Here is a 20,045-nt window from a genome sequence, read left to right as displayed (position 1 = left end):
TGTACTTATTCTATTGAGGGTTTTTATCATGAAAGGATGTTGTATTTTGCCAAATGCTTTTACTTCATCTATTGAGAGGTTCAATGATTTTTGTCTTTCATTCTATTAAATGTGGTGTGTCATATTTGTTGATTCATTCTATTAACGTAGTGTGTCATATTTGTTGATTTGCCTATGATGAACCATCCCTGCATCCCAGGAAGAAATCCCACTTGGTCATGGTGTGTAATCCTTTTAATGAGTTCTTAAGTTTGGTTTGCTAATATTTTTTTGAGAATTTTTGCATTAATATTCATCAGGGATATTGGCCTACAGTTTTCTTTTAGTGTCCTTATCTGGCTTTGGTGTCAAGGTAATACTGGGCCCACACAGAAGGGGTTTGAAGTGTTCCCTCCTCTTCAATTTTTCTGGAAGAGTTTGAGAAGGATTGGCATTAATTCTCCTTAAAATATTTGACAGAATTTGTCCATGAAGTCATCTGATCCTGGGAGGTTTTTAAAACCTGAGTCAATCTCCTCACTCATTATTAGTCTGTTCAGTCTTTATATCTCTTCCTGGTTCAGTTTTAGTAGGTTGTAGGGACTATGAATTTATCCACTTCTTCTGGATTATCTAATTTGTTGGTGTAAAATCATTCATAGTAGTCACTTATGATCTTAATGTTTTTTTGCAGTGTCAGTTGTTATTTTCTCATTTCTTTCAGTCTTCTTTTCTTAGTCTTGCTAAAGGTTTATCAATTTTATTTTTCAAAAAATCAGCTCTTAAGGGTTACTAATCTTTTCTATAGATTTTCTAGTCTCTAATTTTATTTCAGATCTGATATTATTTCCTTCTTTCTGCTAACTTTGGGCTTAATTTGCTCTTTTTCTAGTCTCTTGAGGTATTTGAAATCTCATTTTTTAATATATGCATTTATTGCCACAAACTTCTCTCAGAACTGCTTTTGCAGCATCCATTTTTGGGATGTTGTTTCCATTTATTTTGAGATATTCTTTGGTCTGCCTTTTGATTTCTTTGACCCATTGGTTGTTCAAGAGTATGCTATGTGCTATTCAGTTTCCACATCTCTGGAGATTTTCTAGCTTTCCTCAATGAAAGATTTCTAGTTTCATACCATTGTGGTTGGAAAGACACTTGGTATAAATTCAGTCTTCTTTTGCTATGACTCGTTTTGTGTTCTATCATATGATCTATTTTTAAAAGTGTTCCATGTGTACTTGAGAAAAATGTGTATTGTGCTGCTGTTCGATGAATTTTTCTATAGATGTCTATTAAGCCAATTTGATGTAATATTTGGTCCAAGTCTATCATTTCCTTGTTGCTTTTCTGTCTGGATAACCTGTGCATTGCTGAAAGTGATATATTAAAATCCCCTACTATTATTGCATTGTTGTCGATTTCTTCTTTCATATCTATTAATATTTGCTTAATATATTTAGGTGCTCTGATGTTGGGTGCATATACTGTTATATCTTCTTGATGGATTGAGCCCTTTATCATTATACAATGTCCTTGCTTATCTCTTATTACCATTTTGGTTTAAAGTCTACTTCGTCTGATGTAAGTAACAACTACCCACATTGTCTTTGGTTCCCACTTGCATGGAGTATCTTTTTCCATCCCTTCACTTTGAGTCTATGTGTGTTTTTAAGGTTCAAGTTGGTCTTTTGTAGGCAGAAAACACCTGTACCCTGTTTTTTATTTGTTTCTTCCATCTAGCCACTCTGTGCCTTTTGCTTGGTGAATTCAATCCACTTACATTTAGAGTAACTAACTTATGTTAAGTACTTACTAATGCCATGTTACTAACTGCTTTCTAGTTGCTAGGTATTTCCATTGTTTCTTTTCCCCTGTTTCCGCCTACCTTTGTAAACTGGTTATTTTCTGTGGTGGTATGCTATTTCCCCTTTCTTTGTCTCTTGTGGATCTGTTCTATGCTTTTGCAATGTTGTTACCATAAAACATCTTACAGATAAAACAATCCATCTTAAGCTGACAGTAACTTGTGCTCAATCACCTATTGAGGCTCTCCCTTCTACTCCTTCTTGTTCTATTACTGATGTCGCAATTTACCTCTTTTTATGTGGTATATCTGTTAACAATTTATAGCAGCTATACTTATTTGTACTACTCTTTTCCTTTAACCTTTATACTAGAATTGAGTGGTTAAAGCACCATCCTAATATAGATTAGTGATCTAACTCTATTTTTCACCTCTTCTAGTATATTGTGTACTTCCATATGTTTTCATGTTACAGATCACTATCTTTTCATTTCTGCTTGAAGAACTCCTTTCAGCATCTTGCAAGGCAAGGCTGGTGGTGGTAAACTCCCCTTAGCTTTTGTCTGGGCTATCTTATCTGCAAGATAATGTGGCCAAATACAATTTCCTTGGTTGGCAGTCTTTATCTTTCCACACTGAACATGTCAGTCCACTCTCTCCTGGCCTGTAGTTTCTGCTGAGAAATCTGCTGACAGCCTAATGAGGGTCCTTTGTAGGCTATATACCTTCTTTCTCCCCGGCTTCTTTTAGATCCTTTATCATTGATTTTTCAGTTTCATTATAATGTGTCTTGGGGAAGGTCTTTCTGCATTGAGATAATGGGGTGATCTATTAGCTTAGTGGACTTCTATGTCCAAGTTTTTCCCCAGGTTTGGAAAGTTCTCAGGTTTGACTGACTGATTTTATTTGAGAGAGAGAGAGAGCAAGCAGGGGAGAGGGGCAGAAGGAGCGAGAAAATCTTAAGCAGACTCCATGCCCAGCACAGAGCCCGATGCAGGGCTCAATCCCACAACCCCAGGATCATGACCTGAGCCAAAATCAAGAGTCGGACACTCAACCAGTGGAGCCACCCAGGTGCCTGAGGTACCATTTTTAAAAAATAAACTCTCTATGGAAACCAATTTGACAATAAACTTCATATATTGAAAAAATAAAGAAATAAACAAACAAACAAACAAACAAACTCTCTGCCCCCTTCTCCCTGTCTTCTCTTTCTGGAAGCCCACTTATCCTGATATTTGCCTTCCTCTGATAGTTGTCTTTTTTAAATTTTTTTTTTCCAACGTTTATTTATTTTTGGGACAGAGAGAGACAGAGCATGAACGGGGGAGGGGCAGAGAGAGAGGGAGACACAGAATCAGAAACAGGCTCCAGGCTCTGAGCCATCAGCCCAGAGCCTGACGCAGGGCTCGAACTCCCAGACCGCGAGATCGTGACCTGGCTGAAGTCGGACGCTTAACCGACTGCGCCACCCAGGCGCCCCTGATAGTTGTCTTTTTGATCCAATCCCATAACTCATGTACTTTTTTCACTTTTTTTTTTTTTTAACCTCTTCTGTGTTATTTCTAAATTGCTATCCTCTAAGTCACTTATTCTTTCTTCCATCTGGTCAGCCCTCCACAGCTGCTCTCTATTGTTATTCTATACCTCATTCATCAAATTCTTCAGCTCCAGAATTTGTCTGGTTCTCTTTTACATTCTCAATCTCTTTGTAACAGAATTCATTTTGTTCGTATGTTTTGCTCCTGACTTTAATGAATTGCCTTTGAGTTTTCTTGTAACTGAGTTTATTCATAACTGCTATTCTAAATTCTCTGTCAGTTAGATTGCAATATTCTGTGCCTTTGAGCTCACTTGCTGGAGAATTGTCATTTTCTTGCTGTGATGCCGTATTTCCCAGACTTTTTACATTCCCCAGAGTTATGCATTGCTGCTTTTGCATTTGAAGTAGCAGATACATCCTTAATTCTGTGCTCGCTGCTTTCAGCAGATGGTTTTATGTTCTGTGGTATTGTTACTATCTGAGATATTCCTTGTGTTTGTGAGGTATACCTGCCACTCTTCTTGCTCTCTCCTGGGGCCAAATTTTTAAGCCCTTGTGTTACCTTTGGTTGTTACAGTTCACCAGGCTGGCTATTGGAAACAGCATTCTAGAAAAGCAATAGCTAGAGTTTATGGTTTTTCCTTGCCCAACGACCAGAGCCTGCTCTGAGTGCGCTCCCAATCTACCAGACACATTCGGGAGCTTGCACAGAAAGCTAGCAGCAGAATGAGAGGAAGTGGAGTTTAGCACTCAGTGTCTTGGGGAAGCTGCAGACCCAGCAGGGAGAACCTTGGGTGTGGTACTCCAAGATTTGTGGGTGAACTTCCTCCTGAGCCAATCCCTCTGACACCGTTTGAAGTTCTGATCTGCTTCCTCCCAGTCACAGAGCTCCCACCTTAGTACTCTGGGTGCTGGTGGAGAGAAATGGGTTTCTCCAGCAGTGTTCCATTTGGCTGGGACAGCCAGGGGCATTCTCCCTGCTCTCCTTTCCCCCCACAGGACAGGTCACCTTCACAGATAAATCAGCCCATTCAGGGTTTCCTTGAGGGAGAAGCAGCAGCAGAAGTATTTCTCTTACCACCTCCACTGTGATCAACTCATGTTTTTTTCTCTTTTTTTCCCTTCTCCAATGGTGTGCTGGAGTCTTCCTGCAGGAAGGCTGGATTCCTGCAAGTTCTGTCTCATGCGTGAGTACCTGCCCGGGTCAGCACTCATCTGATTTTTGCCTGACAGTGGCAAAAGGCATCTAGGCAGTTGTGCTGGCTCCACAGCCTGTATGGAGGTTTGTCTGTCTCTTACTGGTGGTGGTGGTGGGCAAGACTCCGCTTGGGTCCTTCGAAGGAAGGTGCTAGGTCCCACAAGACCCAACACATGTTTTTGTTTGTGTATGGATGTCTAATTCACTGATTAAAAGGTGTGTGTGTGTGGGGGGGGATAAAAAGGAGGAATGTTTTATACCGCCAATGTTGCTGACGTCATCGCCTTCACTTCTAAATGATCTCCCAAGTCAATGTCCCTCACGTATTACCTACAAAGTACTCCTGCAGGCATCGGAAACTGAATGCAAACCCAGAGGCATCTGGGGATGGAAAGGGGAGAGCATTATGAACTTGAAATTCCTTCAGAAGGCTTGTTTGTTTTAAACCATTCCAACACTGCACTCTACTATATCTATCTGTACATTTTCCTACCTCATCCAAATCAAAGCAAACTAATGCTCTAAAAAAATGAGCTAAAATAATTCTATGGCTTTATACACTTCACGCACACCCGAATCTTTTAAGTTGTTCTAAAATACTGGCTGTGTTATGCCATTCTTCTCTACAAAACTCCCAAATGACTAACCGTTACCCACTGGATAAGGTCCGGCTTAGAATGGCATCTTCCTGGACAAGCCATGTGCAGTCTCCCTGCTGTGGTCCAGATCGCTCTCTTTAAAATCAAACTCTCCTCGGGGCGCCTGGGTGGCGCAGTCGGTTAAGCGTCCGACTTCAGCCAGGTCACGATCTCGCGGTCCGTGAGTTCGAGCCCCGCATCAGGCTCTGGGCTGATGGCTCAGAGCCTGGAGCCTGTTTCCGATTCTGTGTCTCCCTCTCTCTCTGACCCTCCCCCGTTCATGCTCTGTCTCTCTCTGTCCCAAAAATAAATAAACGTTGAAAATCAAACTCTCCTCTATTCCTCAGCCTCAACCCGCTACTCTTGCCTGCCTGGCCCACACACCATGCCCTAAAAACATTCACTGTGTAACTGTCTGGGTCATTCAACACCCCGTACTGGGAATGACAGGAATTGTGGAAATACCACACAGCATGAGACACAGGGATCCTTTTCCATTTCCCTCCACCCACTAAAATTCAACCCATTTTTCCAGGCCCAAGGTAACTTTCACTACCTCTACACAGCCCTGCCTGATAATTCTAGCTCACACTTTCCTTTACCCTGCTCTACCCTGTTTTAGTCCGTCTTCAGAAAAGAATGCACACTCTCAACCCTGTTCCCTTACTGACCACTTACACTTCAACTCTGTGTAACCAAGGTTCAGCCTTCAGACTCTCCTCAAAGTAGGCCAAGGTCCGCGACTACGCTTGGGGCAAATCCGATGGCCTTTCCCCAGTTTTCACCCTCACTTCAGCGCCTGACCATGCAGACCACTTCTTGACACCCTCTCCTCCCTTATACTTCAAAATATTCCATTCTCAAGGTTCTCTTAGTTGACACTTCCTTCTGTCTCCCCTTGTTGCTACAGTTCCTAAGTGGAGGTGTTTTCCACGTTCTGTTCCCTGTCCTCTCATCTTCCTGTCCTGCCTTCCTCACAGTTTCAAACAAGAATCCAAACAGGCAGTCCTCAATCTTCATTTCTATCTCTGCCCTCTCCTGAATTCTCTGCTTTTCCAACTGCCCAATCACTATCTAGAGCTCAGTTATTTTAACCTATCAAACCCTCTGCCAGTGATCTGTTTGAGTAGAAAGAGTGTTGCCTCTAAGTCCTTATATCCCTTTCCATCCTAGAGAACCAGGCAGAAGAATTAGGAAAAGCCAATCTCTGAGGAATCTGAAGGTAAGGTAAGGTCGCTTGGCCACTCAAGTCCCCAGGAAATAATGACAATAATAAATTTACTCCTCATACTACTTTATGATTTCTGCACATAAAAGATGCCCTTTCTCCTTGTCCATGCCAAGGGAGAATACTGACACTCCCAAGTTCCTCTGGCCACAAGCAGCTTTCCTTCTGTCTCTAGGGAATGTTGGATCTCAGCCTATGCTAACTTCCTAATACAGCCTCCTCCTCTTCAACAGCCAACCCAAGCTCCTGTTAGCACTTTAATGGTGTGTCTGATTTCTCTCCCACAGATCTCTGACATTTTGGGGCAAAATTCCCTTATGAACATGGGGTGAGTTGGCCACAGTGGAGGTAAGCAATGGAATGCTCTTCGTGCCAATACTATAACATGCACACAGGGACTGACGTATCGGAATACTTCCACACCCACTATTCTCATTGCATTTCCATGAGGCTGGTGGAATAAGTATTATTCAAAATTACAAATGAGAAAACAGGCACAGGGAGAGTAGGGACCGCCTCAAAGTCCCATAACTGCTTGCATGATAAAAAAAACTAGCTAATGAGACTCCAACCAGCTCTTCCAACTCCTTAACCAGTGCTTCATAACCCATGTGATACCTGTCCTAAGTGTCCTCTCCACTCTCATTCCATCCCTTCCCCTTCTCTCTGTTTTGCTTCTTACCTTTCATTTTCCCAGCCAGCTCGTATATTTTTCTTGGCTCAGCGGATCGTGTTTCCAAAGCCGTGAATAAACCACCTCTGCCCCAGCGGCCAGAGTCATCTATCAGAAGAAAAAATTTTCATTTATAGAAGGCAGAGTCCAATCCACAATTTAAAAACAAAGGTACACCCACTAGATTTGTAAAAGAATGATTTTTCAAAGGGAAGAGACAACTACCTAGTCTCCCAGGAATATCAGAGGTGGGACTTCTCAAATATATTAGGTTTTATGGAAGATCCCTGGCCATCCTAATAGGAAAGATGGAGAGGAGATGTAACATAACAAACAGCTGAAGCACTGGGGACACAACAGCATACAACTCCCATTTTACAGGTAAGGAAGGAGAAAGGTTAAATGACTTCTTTGAGTAACTGCTACCATAGCTGGTTACTATTTTCCATTTACAGTCATTCAATCATTGTTAGCACGTATTACACGTTAGACACTGTTCCAGGCACTAGGGTTATAGCAGTGGACAAGACCAAAAAAAAAAAAAAAAAAAAGAATCACTGTTCCCATGAATTTTATTTTCTAGTGCAATGAGATAATCATATAAACAAATACGTAATATGTGGTGGTGACACATGTGATAAAGTAAAATAAGGTAGGAAAAAGGAGTAGAGAACAATAGAGGCCTGGAAGTGGGATCTGTTTTATATGAGGCATTCAGGAGACCTCTGAGATGCAGACGTTTGACCAATGCTTGCTGTGGCTACCTGTGGAAAGAGGGTTCCTTCCAGGCAGAGGAGTAAAATGTGCCAAGGTCATGGGGGTGGGGGCAGAGGACACGCTTAGAGTTGTCCTGTATATGTTGCCTCCTTCTACCCTCTTAAAAACCTTGTGCAAAGAATAGGAAAGATATTATCCAATTACACAGATAAGGAACCTGAGGCCCAGGATGATTAGGCTATGCAACCAGGTAAATAAGAGCACCACCAAGACTCAAATTTAAGTCTCTGGATTTGAAATTCTGCCCTTTCTTAACCACACGACTGCACCATGCCCATCAATCACTCCTAGGTCAGGCTTCTGCCTCCTCCTCCCCAGTTCTTAGCACCACAAAGATTAAGGCACCCATCCTGGGCCCGTACTACATTTACCTACCGACGCAGTGAACGATGACCGCGTCCTCCGCCCCAGCCTGCGGGTGGGTGACATCACCGCTCACATACTTGATGGCCGTTGACTCTGGATCTTCATAATCCAGCTGGGCAGAGCTCTCCTCATCTTCCCTGCCCTCTAGGTCCTCCGGTTCACTGTCCTCAGAAGGCAGGCAGAAGGACTGGTAATTGCTGGACTCCCACCAGGCCATCCTTCAACAGGCCAGAGAGAAAAGGAAATTAACCTGGCCTCTCACAATTTCCCTTAGAGCGCAATTCATCCTGCTATTCACAAACAGTAAGTGCCCAGTGGAAATGCAATTAGACACTCACCATGATGGCAGTTTTCTGCCTATTTGTAAGTCAACAAGAAGTCTTACTGATTACCTAGCTGCCTCCTGACTATGCTTCAGTAACGAGCAGCCACCGCATGTCCCTGTTTTTAAGAATAAGGTACCATTCAAGGGAACTACTCTTTGTCAGGCAGCTACAATAAAATCTTTTCTTGCTTCAACTAAATGAATCTTCTCTGCCTTCGGCACTCAGGACTTTTCACAAAAGCATACTAACTGTTAGGGTTAACATTTGATGTTTAAAAAAAATATTCTATTACCCATAGAAACTACCAGTTCTATAGAAGTTTTCTGCAAGTTTAAAGTATTCAACTGTGGACTCTATACAACAGTGATTCCTTTATCAAATGTGACCCTCAGCTTTATTAGAATATAGTCAAATAATATACATGTACTTTTTTTCATGTTCTGCTTCTTCCTTTTTCCTCTTCTTCTCTTCCACTAGTCTCTTTCTCTTGGCTGCTGCCTCTTGTCTCTTCTTCCTTCTGTCCTCCACTTCCTCTGGGCTCAGAATCCGCTTCCTTTTGGCAGACCCCTCTGTAAGGCCTGGGAGGAGAACCTGTAGGACGAACAAGATCCATAACCAGGAAGGTTGGGGGCTGCCTATTCCTTCTTGAGTTTCATTCATCCCTAACACACATTCTGTGTGAAAGCAACACGCTTACTAATATTTCATAAAGCTGCGTCTCTGTGCCCCTTGTGTGGTGGGAGGTCGTGGCAAGACACTTCAATTTACTGTTCATATTACACATCTCACTCACTTGGCCTGGTGACCAGGATATTGTGATCTAAACTCAACCAAAGCACTGGCATGGCTGTTACAACAGTACATCATTTTGATTAATTTCAACAGGAATAAGGTGCTTCAGAAAAGTTACTTTTTTTTTATACAAAGCATATCCTGCAGGAGGCCATTTTAGGTTTAACCACTGTTAAAGGAAATCCTCCTACAATGTATTATAGAATTCTTTCTTAAACAGTCTTTCAACATTATGATTATCTTAATGGTGGGTAGCATTTAATGAGCACATACAAAGTGTCAAATACCACGGACATAACATGTATCATTCTTGATTGCCACCCTCTCTTAGTGACACAGTCAAATTATCAGGAGTAGAGTGCGGTATTTTGGTGTGATACAGTGTATCCCTTCTGGGGTGGCTTAGATGCACGGGGCTGCTTTTGCCTGCATTAAATGGTAAAACACACTGTTCCTGTTGATGTTATTTATGCCAACTTTTTTTTTTAATGTTTATTTTTGAGGGGGGAAAGGAGCAGCAAGAGCGGGGGATACAGGATCTAAAACAGGCTCTGTGCTGGCAGCAGAGAACCCGATGTGAGGCTCGAACTCGTGAACCACGAGATCATGACCTGAGCTGAAATCAGACACTTAACTGACTGAGCCACCCAGGGGCCCCTAATTATACTTACATTTCAACAAATATTTATATACTTATTTCTCAATAAACCACTCCCAGCATCATTTTTGGTTCTCTTAGAAATTGGAAGAATTTATTCTTTTACATAAATCAACAGTTCTTACACTGCCTTTATTTCGGAGTAATCGGCCCTCTTGCGTAGTTTTCTCCAAAAGGGTTTTCTGAAGGTTCACCAGTTGCTCAAAAGATTTTCTGTCTTCTTTACTAGGTTCCTTGGAATAATCTTTACCTTCAAATAAGTACATATGGTTTTCTAAGAACATAAAACACAAAACAGAAATGTTAGAGACTAAAGAAAAATGGATTAATCCCATTCAAAGCAATAAGTAAGGCAAACAAGAGAACAACCTGTGTTCTAAATGGGCTAAGACTAGCTTGTGATTTGGGATCCCACGGACACTGACGGGTGGGGATCTCACACATTTACTCTTTAAAGGAGAGGATATGGGGCGCCTGGGTGGCGCAGTCGGTTAAGCGTCCGACTTCAGCCAGGTCACGATCTCGCGGTCCGTGAGTTCGAGCCCCGCGTCAGGCTCTGGGCTGATGGCTCGGAGCCTGGAGCCTGTTTCCGATTCTGTGTCTCCCTCTCTCTCTGCCCCTCCCCCATTCATGCTGTGTCTCTCTCTGTCCCAAAAATAAATAAAAAAACGTTGAAAAAAAAAATTAAAAAAAAATAAAAAATAAAAAATAAAGGAGAGGATATGGCTGTTGCCCTTCTGGTCCATCTCTGGTTGGTCTGCAAGTCTCTCTCTGCTGGATACCTCCACCCTGTTGAGTCTTGGATCCCCTGTCACTCATTCCACACTATTCTTCAGCATAGATCTCACTAAGATCACTTAATAAAAGGTAACTGAAAACATGCTTTTTTTTTATTGGACACCTATTTAATACTCCACTTGTTCCTTTAATATTACAGAAAAGGAGGAGAAAAGTGGCAAATTATGAGAAAATGGAGAATCACAAAAATAATCCCTTAGATTTACAATATTCTTTTCATATCGCATAAAGTATCTTTATGAAGCCTCCCCACAATCTTGGTATAACTAACCCTGCTGAAGAAAGGGAAAAATGAGGCTCAGACAGGGATCATGGGACTCCAGTTCTCACTGTTAATAAATGAAGGCAGGATTTTGACTCAAGAGCCAACATGCTCTTTTCAGTGCATTACTGTGTCTGCGGAAGGATGGAGTGAACAAGTCAGCAAATACTGGTTACAGTAATAACAATAATGACAACAGTGTAATCTTGAATAGCATTTTGTACTGTCAGAGCACTTTCACATCTATTATCACATTTGATTCTTCAACTATTTAAAAGGGTAAAGCAGACACTAACAGCACCATTTTACAGATGAGGACACAAAGGCTGAAAGAGGTTGGGTGATATGCCAAGATCATGAATCAGTGATAAAGAGAGGTCATGACCAGCCAAGACCAGTAAACCACAGAGAGATGAGATAATGATTCTAAAGTGAAACGTATTTAATAGCACATATTACCAAAGAATGTATTTTCACAGCATTATGAAATCAGCTAGAAGTATGTTTTCTCTAGAGAGTATGAAAGCAAAACATTTTCATTCTCAAGAGATCAACTGCTTCACACTTGTACCCAAATCCAACCAGCTGTAATTCTAATTGGCATTTGCTAATTAAATCAGCAGGGTGCTTTCAATGAGGTGCTCTATCAACAAGTGGGAAAAAAATAAAGAGCTGAGAAGTGTCAAATATGATCAACATATGTAGCTTCATATTGCATGCAATTCTCAACCTATAAATATGTTTTTTAAAAAAACCCTAGCATTCCAGATAAAGCAACCCTATTTTTTATTTATTTTTGATTGGAGCTGCTTTAACTACTGGTCTTTCATATTCATTTATATTATTTTTAATCGTGCTCCCTGTCTTCACTCTTCAGCCAAGAGGGGGTTGGAGACCACAGGCCTAGGCCCTCATCTGTGTCCTGTCAGTGGCACCATCTACCACAGAAACTGTACTCACTGATCAAAGAGAAGATTCCAAATTTTAATACAAGTGGAAAATCTTTTCTGGCAGCTGGACTGACTAAAGAATAGAAGTCTTCCTGGAAAACAACAAAATTTTATTTTGTCCTAGTAACATGAGGAAAGTAATCTCAAATTAATCTAGAATGAGCGCAGAAATGGGTGCAAGCTTCACTAATGTAATCCAAACAGAACTTCAAAATCAGGTCACATGCATCCATTTTGCCTCCCACCTAAAACCACTAAATAGCAGTGAAGGGATTTTGAAAAGCCAGGAGACAACAGTGAATGAAAAGTTCAGTAATTCTTGGAAAACGGAAAGTGGCTGAAGCAATCAGATCGGATTAAGAAAAACCGTGAAAGCCAAACACAGGTGCCTAGTCAAGAGGTGATTATGAGACTAGAGACCCTGTCAATCCTCCGAAGGTTAGGATGTATAAGGACAGAGTGCTGGACAGTACGGGATCTGAGAGAAGTTCTGTATACCAAGTAACAGGAGCACCGTTAACCTTGGACTCCCGTGGTCTCTTCAATTTGAGCAAACAGGTTTATTCCAACCCAAGAAAGATACTAAAGGATTCATCTGGGGAAACTAAGTTGCCCAATGAAAAGACTTCAAATACAGAAGCCAGGTCACCAACCAGTAATGATGGAATAAGGATCAAGATACACCTGCTCGGCTTGGGGCTGCCTGTCAGCTTCGGCCCTTCACCGGCACATGTTTTTCAGACAGCCAGAGGACACCAGCTATTTCAGGAAAACTCAAAACAAAAACAAGATGTTCCAAAACAAATTTTGAAAACAGCAATGGCAGCAATGAGAGGAAAGAAAGAAAAAGAATACTTTTCAAAAGCTATGATAAACATCTCAAGAGAGGACATTACATCTGTGAAATGAGAACAAGATACAAGTAAAACAGAGAACAAGAAAGAGTATCTGAAGAATAAAAATGGGATACTAATATTAAGAAATTTAAAAGACAAAATGAGAAAAGTCAAAGAGCTGTATCCGGTAGAATGAAGCTAGTTGCCTAAATCCCAATCTCTCCGTATACCCTGTAAAACCACCACTAATCCATGGCTTCTATAAAACTAGGGAGTCTGAGAATATTACAAACTTCAATCTGCAGATAAGTAGAGAAATGAACATTCAAACGCCAATGGAGCCAGTTCCAGAGCCCACACCAGACTTGAGAGTGACGCAGAAGACAGGCAGTGTCAGACACAGCCCCCTGAACACAGTGCCACAACCTAAATAGAAAAACAGTAAGAACACGTCTCAGACTCAGGTCAGAGCACTGGCTACCAAGAAACTAAAAGGAAGGGACTAGAAAGTGCATGCAGTCAGCAATCTGGGAAGGCACTGCTTCTAGGGGAGAGAGAGACATCCCCTGGCAGTTCTATGGCAAAGAAAGGAAGCAAGTGATGAAAAGTGGGGATCCTACAGAAACAAGAGAATCACAAAGCCAGAAGTCCCTACCAAAGTCCCTGCCAATCTCACTCCCTACCAAAAAGGGAGGCATCATCTAGTAAAGAAACTACAGCTCTCTTGAATTAAGGTATTCTTGAATTAAGTCTAGAGTAAGACTCTCAAACCTCACCCCCGTCCACACTGAATTCTTGCTGCCACTGGTACAAGACAATAAAATGACTGTAAGACAGCGGGGAATATCTTTACAAAGCTCCTATGTAAAAAAACGCTTCAAGTCAGAATTTCAAATACTCAGAACCGAAATGGACAAAAAAGACAAATGTTGACCAAATTCAGGAAAGACAAAAATTATCTCATGATTTACATGTACTGTTTCAGTAAAAAAATAGCAGTACCTACACCTTAAAGTATGGTGAAGATTAAACGAGAAAACAGGTATTAAGCACAGGACACGGTACACACTTCTGATTGAGCACAGAATAAATGCTCAACCAGTATTAACGACCATGTAAAAACCAAATCATTCTACTATTCAGAAGAGGACTCACCATGAGAGGGCAACCATAATAAGGACAGTGGGATTTATTAATAAAAGAGAAGACGCTTGCAACGAAGGCAGGAAAAAGTACAAATTAAAATCCTTGAGATACTACCACGAGCATTAATATCATTGAGTGGGTTCAAAGTTCAGCTACAAGGGAACAGGCAATTGCTAGTCAGTCTAGGAAGAATTCTTAGACCAAGGAAGACTTCAACTGTGTGCCCACAATGAGAATAGGGCTGGGTAGGAAAAGATGCCCCAGGGAGCACTCTCCAGGACTTCCTATCAGGACCTATCTCACTCACGTCTAAATCAGGCAGCTGTGCCATTTGCTCTACTTTCACCCCCCACTTACTGCCTTCCTCCTGCTCCTGGATTCCTTCTTCTGCTGTAGGCAAGGTGTCAGAGATCCACTGGCCATTCTTTGTTTCTCCCAGGATCATCTCCAGGTCTATCTCATCCACAGTACTCCCCTCAGATGACAGCAGTTTATCCAAACCAAATTTGAGTATCTCACTCAACTTGAATGGAGAAAATGAAAAAGTCCAGTTGGTTCTCATGAAAACAGGCATTGGGACGTCAGTGTTTTGCTAAATGGCTTGCTGACACAGGGCAGGCTCCTTCCCTGCTGGCCGGCTGTTCTACTCTCCCCACGACGATGATACCAACAGGGCCATTTAGTGGTTGGATGATGGCCAAGCAGAGAGGTGATAAATACTGATCAGTGACGATGACTCTGACAACTCTCGAGGACAAAAAAAAAATTAGCCTCTTTTTTTCTCAAGAACAGTAATATCCTGCGTTATCTATGGCAGTTCTCAGGAGTCTTTCTCACAGGCCACAGGCACTTCCAGCAGCCACGCGAGAAGTCAGAGGCCCAGTGAGCTTCTCTCCCACTGACAAACTTGGAAGAAGGCTATGCTGGGTACCTTCCCTCCACCATCAACTGACTTCTCTCCTCTGGCAATCTGGTTTCCTACCACAGCGCTCCATGGGACTCACCTTCACGAAGACCAGTAACAACTGATGGCTAGACCTGAAGGCCATTTCTCAATTCTAATCTTCTTCAATACTCCTCTGACAATTGCATTATTCTGCCTCTCTTCCCTTATCTCAAAGGTACCTATTGAGCCTACCCATTCCCTAGGGTCACAAGAACCATCCAAACAGTTCAGATCACTTCCCTGGCTTTAAATACCTACTTCCAACTTTGCACCTCCTTAAGCACTCTTAGATTCCAAATCAACGTAGATTCACATCTTGACTTCTAGTTCGTATCTTATCCTTTTAGACTGGGTCAGTCTAGTAAATATTAGGCCAAATACTGGTAGGAATGTAAACTGTTCCCAACACTGGCTGTTTGACAGGGCTCTGTTGGGATTCTTGCTCAGCTCCAGGAAACCAGAAGGTTACATTCGGGTTCTAATGTCTGATTTCTCTCTTTCTCATTCAGACTCTACTAGTTATCTCTTTGGTTGCCAAAAACGAAGGTAACAACCCAGTGACCTGGTCTCAGATGAAAGCAGTTTCTTCGTTGTTTGTTTTAAAATACAAAGAACCTAGTAATAAAAGATGTGGTTGTGGTTTATTAAATCTAAAATGTATAGAGTTCTGAAGTCCTGAAAGAGGGAAAGCAGTTTCATTATTCTACAGTGAGACAGATGCAGTGAACATTTACTGAATGCTTACTTTGTGCTAAGTACTATCGGAAGTGCGTCTCTCCAACTGTTTCAGTGAATATGATCCCTTTGGGCAAAATGGAAGAATCTAGGATATATCATGAGTTCTAATTTTAACCCAGGGGCTGCTGTAGAGTAACTCGAAGCCCCATTCCAGAAGAGAAAATCTGTAAGTCAGCATTTGTTTCCTATCCAATATTCCCTTCCTCAAGCAATTAACTCTCATCTTTCATCCATTTTTTCCTATGGAACAATTCTGAATTCCTGATCTCATTTACCATCCTCTGACTATGAAGATCACTCACTGATCAAAAGCTCTGGGGTTAAGACAAGGTATGAGATTAACCATCATTTATTATGCCGAGTTCTCTATTTTATCTAATTTTTTTTTTTGAACACTCCTCTGAGGTAACTTGCAATATTCTCATTTTTTGAAAATGCAAATAGAAGTAGATCTGAGAGGTCAAGCTATCTGCTCAAAGCCACACAGCCAGTAAGTGTCAAGGCTTGGATGTGAATCCAAGTCAGGGGTCTAAAACCCATCCCTGTCACTCCATATTCTGCTACCTTTATTCATCACAATCATTTTTAGCTCCTTGCTTGCATGCAGTAGACAGTATGGCAGGTACATGTGGAACAGACCTGGGAACAAATGTGTAGCTGGGGACAATGGGTTTTAAAGCTAGTTCTTTGCATCTGCTTTCTCACCCACAAGAAAATACTGACAACAGGACACATTCTTAAAGGAAGAATAAGATCTTATACCTGGAGGTCAGCATCGGCTGCAGGTTTCCGGGCCCCCAAAGTAAAATGGCCTCCCTCTATGACTGTGCTGGTGAGCTGGAGTTTGGAGGCCGCTTTCCTACAGACTATTTCCTCCACAGTGTCTCGGCTGATCAGCCGAATAACTTTAACAGACCTGTACAGGGTCAAAGGAGACAAATGTGCCGTGAGGGTCCGCACAGATGAACACAGCATGCAAGGTCAATACACCTAAAGGGAAACAAACCCCAAATGCCATGCTCAGGGTACAGCTAAAGGGAGACTGTACTGTGGACATGAGCATCTGTTAGAGAGATCTGGCCTCCCAGAGGTACTCACTGAAGATTTCCAAGAGAGTCAAGGGATGAGGAGAGGCCATAACTGAGGTTCCTGATGGGAACAGTGAAGGAAAACCTCAGGCAGATCTCCATGATCTTTGTAGCCTAACTCTACAACACCAGAACTTCATTTTTAAACTGAATCAGACCTTAACTCAGGTAAAAAAGAGTTAAATAACTTCTAAAGGTTCCTTCTCGTCTTTAGAAGTTCATGGCTTCTATTTCATGGCTTGACTGTGGTTTTTAACAAATCATGTGTGCAAGAAGAATGTGTGCTGGCCAGCAGTCTTCAACGAGTCAGCAGCAAAGCTGGGCTAAAACCCAGTGCTCTCTCACCCTCCAGTTGGGATGTCACTGGGCCCACCAGGTCGTTCACCTCCCTCCCCAACCGAGAACAGCTGAGGAGCCAGGGATGTGGAAAAACACTGATGCTGAAATCTCTCACTTGTTCTGGCCGATCCGGTGAGCTCTGGCAGCTGCCTGTAAGTCGTTCTGCGGATTGAAATCACTGTCAACAAAAATAACAGTATCTGCAGCTGTTAAGTTCATGCCCACTCCACCTGAAAACAATGCAAAAGGAATGTGATCAGCAGCAAGCTGGCTACGGGCTAGACCATAAAGGTGCAAGGCTACGGGGACGAATGGTAAATTAAGATCAGACAAAACAATTGGCCTCACCTTTCAAACTAACACCCATCCCTAACTCCAGGACCTTGCAGTGGTTAACACTGCTGCCTATTGCCTGACTTGGGAAACCTTAAGTATTGAAAGTAACAGAATGAGGGGAGCAGGGGCAAACAGTAAAAGTGCATAGTGAAGTTAGTCCCAGGAAGCCAATTTACATCTCTTCCGTTTAAAAATCTTGGTCTGTTTAGTCTGTGAAAGAGGACACACACTCTTTCAAAAGAAAACAGTTTTAAATATGCAAGGGGTCTTCTGCTGTGGACACTGCTAAGAGAGGAGTTAATATCCACTGTAGGTTATAGCTAAGGTAGCAAGATCCCTGATGCAAGCTAATGAGAGCAGGGGATGACATTTATTTATTACACTCCTCAGCAGAGCAGGAAACTACCTCCCTCTGACTGGAGAAAACTTTAGAAAGTCTTTTCTGTATTTGTTTCCACATTAATCAAAGAGTGGGTAACAAAACCAGTCACAGGATAAGGACACTCCACGGGACAACTTTCTGATCTTTCTTCAGCATTGTAGGAAAAGGGCTGAGGAGGCTTCTTGGATGATGAGAATTAATTAAGAGAACCATGAAAGCAAATTACAGCTTTGTCTTTGATTAATGTGGAAACAAGTACAAAAGGGACTCCCTCTTGCCAGGGTCGTTACAGCTCATTGCGGAGACAAGCAAGCCTGAAAGGGCTTGTTCCAACAGCTTGAATTAAGGACTAACTTTTGAGATGGGCTACCGACTGTAAGCTGGCTCTCAAGACAAGTCAGGCAGGAACATTCTAATTAAAGCCTTCATATAAAATTAAAGCTGGAATAAAGACATAATAAAGACTGATTACTGAGAGATGCTAAATTAGACCTTATAATAATGCCAGCTACGTTTGTGCTGTGCTTACTACGTGCCAAGCAATGTTCTAAGCGCTTTATGTATACTGACTCCTTCAATCCTCACAACACCCCTATGAGTAGTTTACTATTATTACCCTCATTTTATAGACAGAAGAGCAGAGAAGTCCAGGGACTCAGCAGAGATCACACAGCCAGGAAGTGAGAGAGGCAGGAGTCAGTCCCACACAGTCTGGCTCCAGAGCCTTCGCTTTCACCCACTATGCCAGAGAATCTCCCTGGCACTTATTTCATCACAGCATGAGACATAAAAGTTTTCTTCTTCTTGGGTTAACATCTGAGTTCAGCGCTTCCTCATTAAATTAAGGGGTGATGTTTTACAAATAAGCTATTCTCCATTCTTGTTTGGAACATCTCACGAGCTACCACTGCCACCCGGTGGCAACATGATTCAATCACAGAACTATTTGAAAGTTGGAGGGAAACCTGTTAAATAAATAACCCTGCTAATTTACAGCTAAAAAGTGATAGCAAATGTGATCATCATTGTTTGGAAAAGGCTCATGTCCAGGATTGCTTCCGTTCTTAAAAGATTACTCTGTTTTGACTCATTCTAGTACTCCCAGGAGCTTACTCTTTCTTCCTAATTTTAGACCTTCAAACGTGATGCCACTCTCGCAATATGAAGATGACAAAATCATTAAAGCAGAAGGAGAGCTGTTTTCCCAACACTGAAGATGCATTTGCCCTGATCCTTCCAGCTTCTCCTAAGACCACCTTAGAGACAACTGAGGACATGAATAAATGGCTGATGCAGGGTGCAGTCTATGACACTGGAAGCAAGTGAAGCCAAACGAATCAGATTATATCTTTGTAGGACAGAGATGAGACACACACAGGTGAGAAAATCTCCTTATGGTCAGGGATTCTATTTAACACGTCTTTTATGCACCCTCACCGTACTAGACACTTAAATACTTTTTAAGATAGAACTCTCTCTTTAGAAAGATGTTGATCTCTCTTTAATAGAGGACACACATCCCCCTAATGTTCTTGCATCCATTCCATTAAGATTCAGGTCTACAAAAACTAAGATAATGAAACTAAGATTCTAGAAGTTCAACACTAAGGTCTGCTTGCTCCATGACATAATAATAATTTCATCTCCATGAACAGATTTCAAACAACTGAAGAGTGTATAAAAGCACTACAAATGTCATATAAAAATATTTATGACTTAAGTCACATTAAAAATAATTCCAGGGGAGCCTGGGTGGCGCAGTCGGTTAAGCGTCCGACTTCAGCCAGGTCACGATCTCGCGGTCCGTGAGTTCGAGCCCCGCGTCGGGCTCTGGGCTGATGGCTCAGAGCCTGGAGCCTGTTTCCAATTCTGTGTCTCCTTCTCTCTCTGCCCCTCCCCCGTTCACGCTCTGTCTCTCTCTGTCCCACAAATAAATAAACGTTGAAAAAAAAAATTAAATTAAAAAAAAATAATAATTCCAAAGACGGGGCGCCTGGGTGGCGCAGTCGGTTAAGCGTCCGACTTCAGCCAGGTCACGATCTCGTGGTCCGTGAGTTCAAGCCCCGCGTCAGGCTCTGGGCTGATGGCTCAGAGCCTGGAGCCTGTTTCCGATTCTGTGTCTCCCTCTCTCTCTGCCCCTCCCCCGTTCATGCTCTGTCTCTCTCTGTCCCAAAAATAAATAAACGTTGAAAAAAAAAAAAATTAAAAAAAAAAAAAATAATAATTCCAAAGAGGTGGCAAT

The 20,045-nt window shown here is 42.0% G+C and overlaps 1 protein-coding gene across 1 annotated transcript in view; it reads right to left on the bottom strand.

The window, feature by feature from the left end:
• The window catches only part of CHD1L (chromodomain helicase DNA binding protein 1 like), a 60,766-nt gene that overhangs the window by 7,496 nt on the left and 33,225 nt on the right, over positions 1-20,045 (bottom strand). Inside the window, exons 13-19 of the mRNA XM_025933106.2 lie at positions 17,201-17,315; positions 16,421-16,574; positions 14,332-14,497; positions 10,108-10,256; positions 8,960-9,123; positions 8,216-8,424; positions 7,073-7,171 (exon numbers count right to left, since the gene is read on the bottom strand). Coding sequence (XP_025788891.1) covers positions 7,073-7,171; positions 8,216-8,424; positions 8,960-9,123; positions 10,108-10,256; positions 14,332-14,497; positions 16,421-16,574; positions 17,201-17,315 — 1,056 coding nt within the window. The remainder of the gene's footprint in view (positions 1-7,072; positions 7,172-8,215; positions 8,425-8,959; positions 9,124-10,107; positions 10,257-14,331; positions 14,498-16,420; positions 16,575-17,200; positions 17,316-20,045) is intronic.

The sequence above is a fragment of the Puma concolor genome, chromosome C1, assembly GCF_028749965.1.
Source record: "Puma concolor isolate L17-30 chromosome C1, mPumCon1.1.hap2, whole genome shotgun sequence".
Taxonomy (NCBI): Eukaryota; Metazoa; Chordata; class Mammalia; order Carnivora; family Felidae; genus Puma; species Puma concolor.
Note: the sequence above shows the minus strand (reverse complement) of the source record. Positions and strands in the feature narration are given on the sequence as shown.